The sequence below is a fragment of the Bos mutus genome, chromosome 17, assembly GCF_027580195.1.
Source record: "Bos mutus isolate GX-2022 chromosome 17, NWIPB_WYAK_1.1, whole genome shotgun sequence".
NCBI classification, from domain to species: Eukaryota; Metazoa; Chordata; class Mammalia; order Artiodactyla; family Bovidae; genus Bos; species Bos mutus.
Genome location: NC_091633.1, coordinates 16,803,648 through 16,818,575, shown reverse-complemented (window position 1 = coordinate 16,818,575; position 14,928 = coordinate 16,803,648). Strand labels below are relative to the sequence as shown.

Below are 14,928 nucleotides of genomic sequence, written 5' to 3'. Positions count from 1 at the left end.
GAGTTCTGCAGGAGAAGACCATCACCTCACTCTGGGGGCCCGGAAAAAAAAATCAGACCCTCACCTTGAGCCCAGAGCTCTCTGACTTTAGTGGGGCCAACACTTTCAGTGCCACCTGGAAGGGCACTTCACGCCATAAGCTAGATGTGAACTGATACCTTGCTAGCCCAACCCTCGGATTTCCCTGGTGGCTCAGATAGTAAAGTTGTCTGCCTACAATGCAGGAGACCTGGGTTCAATCCCTGGGTCGGGAAGATATGGAGAAGGAAATGGCCACCCACTCCAGTATTCTTGCCTGGAAACTCCCATGGACGGAGGAACCTGGTAGGCTACAGTCCATGGGGTCACAAAGAGTCAGACACAACTGAACAACTTCACTTTCACTTCTTTCTTTAGCCCAACCCTCAGCCTCTCTGTGGTCTTCCCTGAGGCTGGGATGAATGAGCCCATTATGGTTATGGGAGTCTCAAGAAGGTTGGGAACCCCAAGGAAACAGAACATACACACCATGGTAAACCAGCTTTCTTAAAACCATTTTTATTCTGCCTCTCAGCAACACTTCATTTGATTTGGATAAAAGATCAGGAACTCGAATACAAACAAACAGAAAACAAGGTGTGTAGAACAGAAATCAAGATCCATATACTGGAATGATGCTGGGATCTCTGTGTGCTGAGAATTGGTATTCCTGGTTTATGTCCTCCTGGGACAAGTGCTGGCTCATGACAGATGTCTGGGTGAAATGACAGGTGGTCCACCCGTGTTTATTTTTGTGAGGGTCTAGGGTTTTTAACAAATGCCTGGGATCCACAATCATCTAAGAACAATGCTTTGTATTTGTGTAACACTTAGAATTTTCCCTCTGGGGCAATCGTATCTATCACGGTAATTAATTATCATACTGACCACTCCAAGATAAGTAGGCCGGTGTTCTTATCTCCATTTTCCAGATGAAGAAATCTGAGGCACAGAAGGCTAAGAAACTTGCCTAAAACCTGCTTGAATAGATAGATAGTGGCAAAGAAGGTATTGAAACTCAGGTGTTTTGATTTAGACACTTGTTCTTTCACTTAGAATAAGCTGCCTTTTCTTTTGCTTAGGAAGGTTATTTTCATGATTTTTAGTACTAGTTTTTCAAGTTATTTTTAACATATACCCCCTTATCACCTTTTGTATTAACCACTTAATATTTTCTTTGAGTCTACTTCTTTTTGTAAGTAAATGTATTTGACAAGAAAATTATATTCCTAAGTGGAGACTCGTAAATGGAAAGCAATAAAATACATAGACTGAAAATAAAACCCATTAAGTTATTAAATTTTGTCTAAACAGAAGACTTTGAACCTGAGGTCTGTTCTTTATTAAGAAGGGAAACAAGCCAAAGAATCAGAAAGGTGTTGAGGACCCATGAGCACTAAACAGAGACATTTTCTGAAATGTAATCAGGATTGAAAAAGAAAAATGCAAATGTTCTCGGTGATTTAGTGACACTTAATCTTGTGGCTGCATATGACCTAAAAGTTATCTTTGTGTACCACCAGCGGTATATCTTGCATACGGGGTTAGCGTGTTCCGGCAGGCAGGAAAATGGTGGCATTGTTAATCCAGTAGTCACACCTACAGGGTTTACATTTGACAGAAAAATAAATACATTGGGTGGCATTTCCAGGTGGCATCCAGGAAAATCAAAGATCTTGCCTGAGACTTGCTCAAGAGAGAGAGAGATTGAAGTAAGTTCATTAAACACAGGCAGTATATTCCCAAAACTGGGATGGGAGGGATGCCCATGGACCTATGATGACCACTAAGTACATTCTCAGAGTCTGAGTCTGTCTGAGGTGACAAATGAGGTTGTGGTCAAGTTGACCCATGGGGGATGCAAGCAAGGGGTTGGTGGGAGGGAGTCAGGCGAGACTAAGGCGAAAGACCAGAAAGCTCCTTCATCCCCATCTTTGATGATGGAATGGAGCAGATGGAGGAGGAGCTGCTAAAGGCCAAAGTGAAGCTACAACATGTAAAAATGAAAGGAGACAAGGCGCTATTCGATGGCTTTAAACATGCTGCAAATGTGCTCCATGCTGCAAACCAGCATCCTTTACTCTTCCCAAAACTTCCCTCTCCTCCTGGATCTGGACTGCCCCCATTAAAAGCAACGAGATTTTCTGAGGCTCATCTCTGGAGAAGAGGAACGCACACATGGACACAATGGCTTTTGATATACTGAAACAGTGAGGCTTGATTTTCTTAAAAAAAAAAAAAAAATCAATGGCTTCAGCTGATCTGGCTTTGCTGCCTGGGTTTCCTAAATTTTGGACTTTTTTGTTGTTGTTGCCTGCTGTTCTTTCTGGTTTTAGTTCATTTGCCAGGGACCTGCCTCTGGAGAGTCCTGGAGGAAAAAATCTCACAGTCTGAAGTCAAGGATCCATTCCTCAAAAACTCCTCTGGGGTGTGTGTGGATGAGGTCCATCCTCCATGCTCGTGGCTGACTGCTGGCTGTTCAGGCTCTGCGTGTACAAGAGACAGAGTGAGTGAGAGTGAGAGAGACAGACAAACAGATGGTGGGACGGGGGGTGCGGGGGGGATGGCAGGGGAGAAGAAAAGAGAGAGAGAGAAGAGAGCGTAGAGCCTCTTCAGCAAGGGCTTCCCTCTTCAATGGCTAGTACTCTAATTCACCCAGTGCTGACACGGACTAGCAGCTCTGCACACTTTTGAGTCTAAGCACTGGCTTCTTTTTGAAAAATATATCTTACTTGGGAACATATGTTTTACATGTTGCACATGCAAAAATCCAAATGATACAGATGTAGGCACAATCATGGGCCCTGAGGCTTTCTGAATCTTACTCTCCTCCTCAAGGGTTAGCAGCACTGTTAACATTTGGGGTGCACCCTCCAGGCATTTTCCTCTACATTTAAATCACAGCTGTAGTTAGACAGGAGCATCTCAAGGAGAGATGGGAACAATCCATGCAAATATCAGGAGGAGTACAATTCCAGGAAGAGGGACAGCAAGTGCAAAGGCACCGTGGCATGCTTGTGTTGCTCAAAGAAGAGGAATTCAGTGCAGTTGAAGCGGAGGAGGGAGGGAGCAAGGGCTGGGAGATGTGGATGGAGAAGCAGCAACCAGATCCTTTGGGGTCTTATAAAGCCATAGTAAGGGAGGTATTTTCATATTTAAATTGCAGTATTGTATTCCATCCTATGAATGAACCAGTGTGTATTTAACTGTTCTCCCACTCTTGGACATTTAGGCTGTTTCAAGGTTTCCCTTATAATCAAGTGGAGCTGCCATGAGCATCATTGCATATCCTTGGTTCTCATCCCTGGGCTTCACATTTGAATCATCTGGAGGGCCCTAAACCGATTGATGCCCTGCCCTATCACTGGAGATTCTATTTTAGCTGGTCCAGGCTGGGCGCTGGGCATTGGGGATTTTCATGTGTTTTAAATGCCTTTTTGTGACACTGAGAAGTAGACTGCTGGGCAAGTAGGCACAGAGATTTTAGAAAATGACCTTCTGAAAGACTGTGCCAATGTACTGTTCCACCAACAGTGTGGTATCCTGGTCTTCACACTCTCACCAACCTTGATATTATCATGTGTGTGTGTGTGTATGGACATCTAGTATTTCATTGTTACCTTGAGTTATCCGGCTACTGGAGAAATCGAACATCTTTTTTTGGTTTACTTTTTAAAAAACTTCTTCAATCTTCCATCAAATTTTTTCTTTCTTTTTTATGAACATCTTTTTCATGTTTATTCTTCATCAATATTCTTCTTCATCAATATCCCACCATCTTACATCCTTTTCAAAGCAAAAATCTTTCCATTGTTGATGACTTAGGTCTGACTTATCTTTATCACAACTTATCTGAACCAACAAGAAAGGCCTTTCTGATCTTCTGGAAACAGGTAATGTTTCCCATTTTTCATCATGGAATCACAAAAATTCTCTGAAGACATCTGTGCAAAACAATTGCCAGGAAGGAAGCCTTACATCAGCCAATAATACAAAGAATAAGAGAGATTTGTTCTTATGCTTTTGTAAGAGCAGCTTCTTGCTTCCTACCCCTCATGATATTTATTCTTCAGTTCAGTTCAGTTCAGTTGCTCAGTCGTGTACAACTCTTTGTGACCCCATGAATTGCAGCACGCCAGGCCTCCCTGTCCATTACCAACTCCCAGAGTTCACTCAGACTCACGTCCATTGAGTCAGTGATGCCATCCAGCCATCTCATCCTCTGTCGTCCTCTTCTCCTCCTGCCCCCAACCACTCTCAGCATCAGAGTCCTTTCCAATGAGTCAACTCTTCGCATGAGGTGGCCAAAGTACTGGAGTTTCAGCTTTAGCATCATTTCTTCCAAAGAAATCCCAGGGCTGAACTCCTTCAGAATGGACTGGTTGGATCTCCTTGCAGTCCAAGGGACTCTCAAGAGTCTTCTCCAACACCACAGTTCAAAAGCATCAATTCTTCAGCACTCAGCTTTCTTCACAGTCCAACTCTCACATCCATACATGACCACAGGAAAAACCATAGCCTTGACTAAATGGACCTTTGTTGGCAAAGTAATGTCTCTGCTTTTGAATATGCTATCTAGGTTGGTCATAATTTTCCTTCCAAGGAGTAAGCGTCTTTTAATTTCATGGCTGCAGTCACCATCTGCAGTGATTTTGGAGCCCCCCAAAATAAAGTCTGACACTGTTTCCACTGTTTCCCCCCATCTATTTCCCATGAAGTGATGGGACCGGATGCCATGATCTTAGTTTTCTGAATGTTGAGCTTTAAGCCAACTTTTTCACTCTCCACTTTCACTTTCATTAAGAGGCTTTTTAGTTCCTCTTCACTTTCTGCCATAAGGGTGGTGTCATCTGCATATCTGAGGTTACTGATATTCCTCCCGGCAATCTTGATTCCAGCTTGTGTTTCTTCCAGTCCAGCGTTTCTCATGATGTTCTCTGCATATAAGTTAAATAAGCAGGGTGACAATATACAGCCTTGACGTACTCCTTTTCCTATTTGGAACCAGTCTGTTGTTCCATGTCCAGTTCTAACTGTTGCTTCCTGACCTGCATACAGATTTCTCAAGAGGCAGGTCAGGTGGTCTGGTATTCCCATCTCTTTCAGAATTTTCCACAGTTTATTGTGATCCACACAGTCAAAGGCTTTGACATAGTCAATAAAGCAGAAATAGATGTTTTTCTGGAACTCTCTTGCTTTTTCCATGATCCAGCGGATGTTGGCAATTTGATCTCTGGTTCCTCTGCCTTTTCTAAAACCAGCTTGAACATCAGGAAGTTCATGGTTCACATACTGCTGAAGCCTGGCTTGGAGAATTTTGAGCATTACTTTACTAGAATGTGAGATGAGTACAATTGTGTGGCAGTTTGAGCATTCTTTGGCATTGCCTTTCTTTGGGATTGGAACGAAAACTGACCTTTTCCAGTCCTGTGGCCACTGCTGAGTTTTCCAAATGTGCTGGCATATTGAGTGCAGGACTTTCACAGCATCACCTTTCAGGATTTGAAAGAGCTCAACTGGAATTCCATCACCTCCACTAGCTTTGTTTGTAGTGATGTTTTCTAAGGCCCACTTGACTTCACATTCCAGGATGGCTGGCTCTAGGTCAGTGATCACACCATCGTGATTATCTTGGTCGTGAAGATCTTTTTTGTAGAGTTCTTCTGTGTATTCTTGCCACCTCGTCTTAATATCTTCTGGTTCTGTTAGGTCCATACCATTTCTGTCCTTTATCAAGCCCATCTTTGCATGAAATGTTCCCTTGGTATCTCTAATTTTCTTGAAGAGATCTCTAGTCTTTCCCATTCTGTTGTTTTCCTCTATTTCTTTGCATTGATCGCTGAGGAAGGCTTTCTTATCTCTTCTTGCTATTCTTTGGAACTCAGCATTCAGATGCTTATATCTTTCCTTTTCTCCTTTGCTTTTCACTTCTCTCCTTTTCACAGCTCTTTGTAAGGCCTCCCCAGACAGCCATTTTGCTTTTTTGCATTTCTTTTCCATGGGGATGGTCTTGATCCCTGTCTCCTGTACAATGTCATGAACCTCATTCCATAGTTCATCAGGCACTCTATCTATCAGATCTAGGCCCTTAAATCTATTTCTCACTTCCACTGTATAATCATAAGATAAGGGATTTGATTTAGGTTATACCTAAATGGTATGTGGTTTTCCCTACTTTCTTCAATTTAAGTCTGAATTTGGCAATAAGGAGTTCATGATTTGAGCCACAGTCAGCTCCTGGTCTTATTTTTGTTGACTGTATAGAGCTTCTCCATCTTTGACTGCAAAGAATATAATCAATCTGATTTCGGTGTTGACCATCTGGTGATATCCATGTGTAGAGTCTTCTCTTGTGTTGTTGGAAGAGGGTGTTTGCTATGACCAGTGCATTTTCTTGGCAAAACTCTATTAGTCTTTGCCCTGCTTCATTCTGTATTCCAAGGCCAAATTTGCCTGTTACCCCAGGTGTTTCTTGATTTCCTACTTTTGCATTCCAGTCCCCTATAATGAAAAGGACATCTTTTTTGGGTGTTAGTTCTAAAAGGTCTTGTAGGTCTTCATAGAACCATTCAACTTCAGCTTCTTCAGCGTTACTGGTTGGGGCATAGACTTTATTCTTACTTCCCTTCTAATGCAAAGGGAGGATATGCTGAGGTCAGGAAGAACTCGTTTCAGTCTCCTTATAATGTAGAAGCTTTACCAGTAGAGAATGGGTTCATATCTGCCAACTCTGAACCTGCTAATAGGAGACAGTCATGGGATCCTTAACCTTAGAAGTCAAGTTCTTCTTTAATGGAACTTTGGAACATAATGTCTCTTATTGCTAAGAATGACAAGCAAGTATTTTTAATACGTGGTGGGAGTGCGCTTGGCTCTTTAGGTACCTACAAGGCCACCTAGGGATGTAAAGTCAGTGAAAGTACAATGTATGTGTATTTAACTTACAGAAATAAACTATTCGTATTTTTCAAAGAGAAAAAAAGCAACTGTTGAAATGGAGATACTGGCCACCAGGCTGCTCGATGCTTATGAGTATGAATGGGTATAGGACTCCTGTTGAGCTCAGAATGTGGTTCCAGTGTTTGAACATACGACACGAGCCCTAAACAGCCAACAACCTCAGCTGGTGTTTGACCCAAGGACAGTATCCGTCCCCACAGTGGAGGGAACACTGGCTATATTGGGGTGATCAGGAGACGCTGTGTGACTCTCAAATAGGGTACCCTCCTATAGATACGTCCAAGATTAATTTTGATTATTCAAAGCTCACCTGATGCCCTGACATTATAACTTCACCCCTGAGTAAGAAGCAGCTCCACTGGTTGTCATTTATTGTATTTGTGGCAGACAACACTGGTCTCCCTCACACCCAGGTTTGGTCAACTGATTTTGTGCTAAAGGAGTTCCACTGAATTCAACCATGAGCATGATCACAAGGAGAGAAGAAAGAGGAGACTTGGGAGATGTGTAAACTTTCTAGGAGGTAGGGCAGGGGAAGTAGCAATCACTGAAGCTTCTTCCAGGTGGCTTAGGAATGTGAAAAAGTCTTACTTTGCAGCCTACGTCTACCTATTAATATATAAAACTGCTCTCCATTAGGGACTTTCCTGGTGGTCCAGTGGTTAAGACCCCATACTCCCAATGCAGGGGGGTTTAATCCCTGGTCAGGGAACTAGATCCCACATGCTACAACTAAGAATTTGCATGCCACAACTAAAGGGCCCTGTTACTGCAAAGAAGAAAAGATCCTAAGTGCCAGAACTAAGATCTGGCACAGTCCAAAAAAAAAAGAATGTTCTCCATTAGAGGCAAAGCTTTAGTATAGTGTTTTTACAACATTAGAATACTTAGAACTAGGTTTTGGGGGTTAGCAATGCTGTGATAATGCAGGTTTCAGGGACATTCGGAGTTTTGATTGTGGGTCTGGGAATCTGTATTTTCACAAGCATCCCCGCTGGATCTGTCACAGGTGAGACCTGTGCTTTGTGGAACATGACAAGAATAGCCTAACCTTGCTTGAATCCTCAGATGCCAGCAGAAAGTAAAAGTCTGCAGACTTGTTGTTTTTGGCTGAGGATGCGAAAAATCAGGATCAATAAACAGATGGCTGCAGTATTTAAATGTTTCACCTCTATGATTCATTTCTCTACTTTCCCTAGCAACCTATGAACAGGGAATTTGATAACTCCAAGAGACTGCAAGTTTCTGATTCCATATGAACAGAGCACTTCTCTCCTGCTAGCTCAGCATTCTATCCCAAACTGTTGAATAAATTTGAGTTCAGTAATTCCCAGTTCTAACAGATTTGATGTCATCAAACTCTTAGCTTTCTTTGCTCCAACCACCACATGACTTACAGAGATATCCTGTAAAATTAGGACAGGTGATACAAAAAGGGATCATATTTGTGGTTACTGGAGGCAGGTTCTGAGGGGAGGGATAACTGGATGGTGGGGGTCAAAAGGTACAAACTTTAGTTATAAGATATAAGATATAATGTGATAAATAAACGCGGCTGTGTGTTATATATGAAAGTGGTCTAAAAGAGCAAATTCTGAGAGTTGTCATCACAAGGAAAAATTTTCTGTTTCTTTCTGTATCTATATGAGCTGATAGGTATTCACTAAGCTTGCTGTGATAATCATTTCATGGTGTATGTAAGTCAACTCATTGTGCTGCACACCTTAAACTTATACAGTGCTGTATGTCAATTAAATCTTGATAAAGCTGGAAGGAAAAAAAAAATTAGGATGAATGAGACTTTCATATGAGCTTGGGTGAAGACTATCATGACCTGAATCTGTTCCAAGAAAGTGAACCACCAGAGATTTCAATCATTTGAGAGAGAAGAGATTGGTTATGGTTTTCTTAATAAGGGTAAGGAATATATATATACACACACACACATACATATACACACACACATAAAGGCACGTGTGCTCAGTCATGTCCAACTCTTTGTGACCCCATGGACTGTAGCCCACCAGGGTCCTCTGTCTATGAGATTATCCTAGTAGGAACACTGGAGTGGGTTGCTATTTCCTCTTCCAGGGGATCTCCCTGACCTAGGGATTGAACCCGAGTCTCCTGCATTGGCAGGCAGATTCTTTACCACTGAGCTACATGGGAAGCCCTTTTTGCAGGACTTAACAAGTTTTTAAAAGATAGTAGGAGATTTCAGACAGTTTTTTTTTTTTAAATGAAATACAGGAAACTGACATACTCAAAGCTTTTGGTCTTGCCTCTAGGCTAGGCCTTCTCTAAAGTCAGATTTTCCCAGCCCCTCCACGGAGGTCCTTGCTTTGATTGTTACAAAAGCGTCTCTCTGCGGGTACACCTCCTGGGTGGTAAAATGATTCCCGTCCTTGGCCTTGAGTTTGATATAACATGTTAGGATGACGAGTTTGCTGATGTAAATGAAAACTGACCACTCTGTTAATGGCTAGTGCTATTAGTGTGTTCTTCCTTTTCGATTTGGGAGGAAGGAAGACTGGCAGAGTGTTCTAATCACCTGCAGCAGAGTCTTTGGGAGGGAGTGGGGAGCTTGAAAATGCAGATTCTTGGTCCTCGCTTATGACTCAGTGAGTTGGAATCCTTTGAGGTAGGGCTCAGATGTCTAACTCTTTTAAAACTCCCCAGGTAAGTCTTCTGCAGCCCAAAGTTTGGGAACCTCTACTTTAGTAATTCCACAATTTGGTTCAATTCCTCCAGTAAGCCAGGCTGGGAAATTTATTTCAAAGGATTACTGAGAAATCGGGTCTTATTATTGGTTTTAAAGGAAAACAGAACTGATTTCATTCACTGAGGTCTAGTTTCTTACTGTCTCATACACATGCACACACACACACGACAAAGCTTTTAAATTTTAGTTTCTCTGTGGAATTCTAACTCTGGAAAACATTTTTGCTTTTTTGGATACCACAGAAGGAAAAGTAGCTAAAGGGAACCTGACCATACAGATGGGGAAACAATTCTATCCTCACTTTATAGAGAGGCAAATTGAGGCACAGGAAGCTTCCTTGCCAGGGTGGGACTTCCCTGATGGTCGGGTGGCTAAGACTCTGGACTCTCAATGCAGGGGGCCTGGGTTCGATCCCTGGCCAGGGAATTAGATTTCACATGCCGCAACTAGAGTTCATATGCCACAATTAAAGATCCTGTGTGCCACTAGAAGATGCTGCTTGCCACAACTTAAAAAAAATCCTGCACACCGCAACTAAATATCCCACATGCAGCAATGAAGACTGAAGATCCTGTGTGCCGCGACTAAGAGCTGGTGCAGCCAAATAAATAGGTAAGATCAAAGTAAATACTAAAAAAAAAATGCCAGAGTGGTCTGGGTGGTAGAGCTAGGATTTGAGTCCTGGCAAAAAGAGTGCTGAGGGCCAGTTTCTAACCACTGTGAAACACTTCCCATCAGGGAGAAGCAATGGAGAGGTGACCTCCTCTCCTATCCTTCATTACTACTACTAACAAAACCTCAATCACAAGGATACAAACATCAGAGCTTCACCTGCATACAGAAACATTCTTACTGAGAATGGAGGAAGTCCTCATGTGGAGAACTCCCTCAATGGAGGAAGACTTCTGGGTCCCCAGTGAAACTTCTTGCCTGGAATCTAATAGGCAAACTGAACTTTGAAAGCCATATTGTCCACCAGAAACTCTATAAAGTAGATAATGTCCAGGTTGCAGGTGTGATTTTTGTATGTTTTTGTTTTGTTTGGGGCCCTCATCATGTGTTTAAACTGTGTGAATTGGTGGTCAACATCTAAAAATCAGGAGATTTTTAAATAAAGACCCAACTTTCCAATGTTTTTTGGAAAATGGGCCCATAAGGTCTGCGTTCTAAGTGGTGACAACCAGCAGGAGCAGAGTGGTGGCTGCTCCCTTTAAACTGTGCTCCTCTTCTCACCACAGTCCCCACTGTTCCCCATCAACCTGCTTCATGCATGTATAATATGTTCCCTGCCTCACTCCTGCAGCCCTTTGATTTTCTTACCCTTGGCCCTAACTCATCATGTTCTTCTGGCGGGTTGGAACCTCAAGGCACCAGCATTATAGTTATAATTGTAGAGTTATCCACAAGGTAAGAGCCACCTACTGGCCTTTGTTAGTGCATGTACTACAAAGGATGTGCTGGCTTAGAGGTTGTGAGGTGGTATGGTTAACAACAGCTTCCAGGAACTTCTCTGGCAATTCAGTGGCTGAGACTCTGTGCTCCCAATGCAAGGGGCCTGGGTTCAATCCCTGGTCAGGAAACTAGATTTCTTATGCCACAACTAAAAGAAAATCTTGCATGCTGCAACAAAGATCGAAGATTCTGCGGGCCTCAGCTAAGACCTGGCATAGCAAAACAACAACAACAACAAACATTTTCCAGAGCCAGGTTACCCTGGGCTCACCCTCAGTCTTTTCTACTAATTAACTGCGAGATATCAGGCAAGTAGCCTCATTTCTCTGAGCCTCTGTTTCTTCATCTGCAAAAAATGGGGATAATATCACCTACTTCCTGGGGTTGTTGTGAGGACTCAGTGAGATTTAATTCATGTGAGAGCGTGGAACAGTACCTGGCATATGGTGAGTTCTAGGTCAGTGTCAGTTGCTATTATTATCACCACTTAGCTCAAACACTGATCTGGGCAGTATGTATTTTCACAAGTCCCCAGGAGTTACACCAGGACTTGGCCTTATTTACCCGGAACACCGTCCTTCGAGTTTGGCTCATCTATTCAAAGCCCTGAACTCAGTTCAATAGCATCTTGAACTCTTTGAGGTCCTTCCTCCAGTCATGCTGATAATCATAGTAATAATTAACAAATGGTTTGTATTTCTTTATGCACTGAAAAGGAACAGATGCCAACCTACACACATTCTGTGCATCATCTTATTAACCTTCACAGCAGGTTTATTAAATGGGTACAATTATAAACCCCAGTTTAAAGGGGAAGAAACTGAAGCTGAGGGAGGCAAGCAGTTGGCAGAAGGTCTCAGAGTAAGAAAGTGGTAAAGGGGGCGGGTACTTGTGCCAAGGAAGTCTGGTCCCAAACCTGCACAGTGTTACCCCACACCCCATGGCCCCATGCTCACACATGCAAGCACATTACCCTTCCATTAAAGAGGAAAGTCGGGTGTGTTCTCATCTATCTTTCAACTGCCTTCTCCTTCACAGGCCAACATCATCAATTTGCCATCTTGTAGGCAAGACACTTTGAGGTGCTTTTGACATCTTAGTGTCTTTTTCTCCTCTCTTTTGGTCAAAAGAGATCATATTTTTTCCTTTATGACACTTCCTATTTTGATATCTCCTCCTCCACCCAGCGGCCCCTGATTGCTCATGGATCTGGCTTGTCTGATAGTAAGTCGACCCACTGGGACATCCACTACCCTCTTGGTTGCCAAGGTGGGCTTGGCTGATCTAAAAGGTGTCCCCTTCCTCCCATACCCACCCAATGGGCCCCTTCCTGAAACCAGGTCAAAAAGACTGATCTTCCCAGCTTGAGGGAAATGGTGTTGGAGGAACAGTGCTGCTATGAGAGAAGAGTGGAAGGGTTTCTGAATTCTTATCTGTTTGGCCAGGAGTTACACAGTGAGACAGAGATGAATCTGGGCTTGTCATTCCCAGATCCTGGTTGTCCATCACACTACCTTGCCCTTTGGCAAAACTCTGATGGCAAGTATCAGTGGTTCTAGTGGATGGAGCCCATCTCCACTGGCTGGAGAAATCAGAATAAATTTGTCCTGATCCAGAGAGAAACATCATCTCTTTGTGAGAAGAGAGCTCACTGAAAATACCAAACATAGGCAGAGACCCTTCTGTTCTTAAACTAAGAACAGTCAGGCTAGTTGGATGCAGTGTCATGTAGGAAATCATTTAGCAGATTAGATGCTAAGGCAGAGCAAGTGATAACCTTAAAGTTCCACTTATTGTCATACACTTCCCACTCTCTTACAGTTAGGTGGAACTATGTGACTGGTGTTAGTCGATCAAATATGAGCCTAAGTGACAAGTATCGCTCCAGGGCTGAGGCAATGAAAACCCATGTGGGATTCTCTGGCTTTTCCTCTCTCCTGTCTTAGCCTGAGAAGCCCTCATGTTCTAGATCAGAGGCTGGAAAACTATGAGCCATGGGCCAGCTCCCTGTTTTTATAAATAAAGCTTTATCACACACAGCCACATTAATGCATTTATAGATTGGATATGGCTGCTTCTGTGCTAAAATGCAGAGTTAAGTAGTTGCAACTGAGACGTTAATAGTGGCCTAAAATATTTATCATCTGGCCCTTTACAGGAGAAGTTTGTTGACTCCTGTTTCAGACAGAGCAGCTACAAGATGGTGTAGTCTGGACCCTGAGGGACTGTGTGGAGGAGAGACTTTCTGCAAACCCATGTGGCCTGTGGAATAGTAGTGAATAAAGATGAAAACCCTTTTGTTTGAGACTGCTACTGGAGCACAATCTAACCTATCCTAGCAGTTTCCAGTGGGCTTTTCAAGAAAAGGCACCTTAGAGGACTTCCCTGGAGGTCCAGTGACAAAGACTCTGCACTCCCAATACAGGGGCCTGAGTTTGATCCCTGGTCGGGGAACCAGATCCCACAACTGCAACTAAAGATTCCGCATTTCACAACTAAAGATCCCTCTTGCCACAACTAGATTCCGCATGCTGCAACTAAATGTCCCGCATGCCACAACTAAGAGCTTGCATGCTGCAACTAAAGATCCTGCATTCTGCAACAAAGATGGATTCCATGTGCCGCAACTAAGACCTGGCGCAGCCAAATAAAAATAAATATTAATAAAACCAGAAAAGCTTACCTATTTCCAAGTGAAGTGAACTGTACAAGAAATAGCAATGACGAGAAGGCCAATAACGATGGAGGCAACGGCCACCCACTTGGCATTCCTTCCAAGCCGCTTGGATCCTTCAATGTCTCCATCCTCATAGCTGTTCTGAGCCTGGGGGACACAAGGGAAGAGCTGGTGATGACAACCCACAAGGAAAGACATGGTTTCCCAGGCTGATCTGAGCCAGTGGCATGATTACCACCTCCTCCAGGAAGTCTTCCCTGAACTCCCAGTCTGAGTTAACGTCCTCTTCTGTAGTTCCTGATTACTTTCATCTTAATATTTACCTTAGCATATTGAAAAGAATGATTTGGCCTCTCCCATTAGAGTATAAGTGTTATGCGAGCAGGGACCATTGTCTCCTTGTTTAGCACAGTATACCACTGTCCAATGCAATATTTGTCATGTAGATGATATGCAGTAAATATTCGTATGCTGAAAGGATGAATGGGTACATCTGTCTCATCCATTAGAACAGGGGTCTGCAAGCCATGGCCCATAGGCCAAATCCAGCCTGTGATTTTTGTAAACAAAGTCTGTAGGGAACACAGTCACAATCATTTGTTTACTACTGTCTGTAGCTGCTTTCATGTTATAACAACAGAAATGAGTAGCTGGGACAGACAGCGTATTGCTTACAAGTCCTAAAATATTTATTATTTGGTCCATGACAGAAAAAGATTGCCTGCTCCTTATGCTAGAAGGTCAGGGACCTGGCTGACCTGTTCACTCTTTTGCTGAAGCCAAACTGTCACACACCTGGCACCTACTCACACAGCCTCCTCAGCTGTTAGAATACTGGGAAACTTCTGTACTGACTGTTAGGTAGCAGCAGCCACTTCCCAATTTCCCAGCCATCCTGCTCTCTCCACCGAGTTTCTCCAGACATCTCCATGATGCAGGGTATCACTAGGCTCAAGATGGTATCCTTGTGCAAAGGCACAGAATCTTCTGTGCCCTTTGGAGAGATGTCTGGTCCATTGTAGGAACTCAAGAAATCTATATTGGCTGAATGGGTGATGAATACATCAGTTTTCCTACAGAATAGGAGTTCACTGATGGC

The 14,928-nt window shown here is 43.1% G+C and overlaps 1 protein-coding gene across 1 annotated transcript in view; it reads right to left on the bottom strand.

Annotated features, from left to right (window-relative positions):
- Positions 1 to 1,345: 1,345 nt before the first annotated feature.
- The window catches only part of TMEM233 (transmembrane protein 233), a 46,946-nt gene continuing 33,363 nt past the window's right edge, over positions 1,346 to 14,928 (bottom strand). The window contains exons 2-3 of the mRNA XM_070386132.1: positions 13,836 to 13,976; positions 1,346 to 2,504 (exon numbers count right to left, since the gene is read on the bottom strand). Of these exons, the coding sequence (XP_070242233.1) occupies positions 13,836 to 13,976 (141 nt within the window). The 3' untranslated portion in view covers positions 1,346 to 2,504. The remainder of the gene's footprint in view (positions 2,505 to 13,835; positions 13,977 to 14,928) is intronic.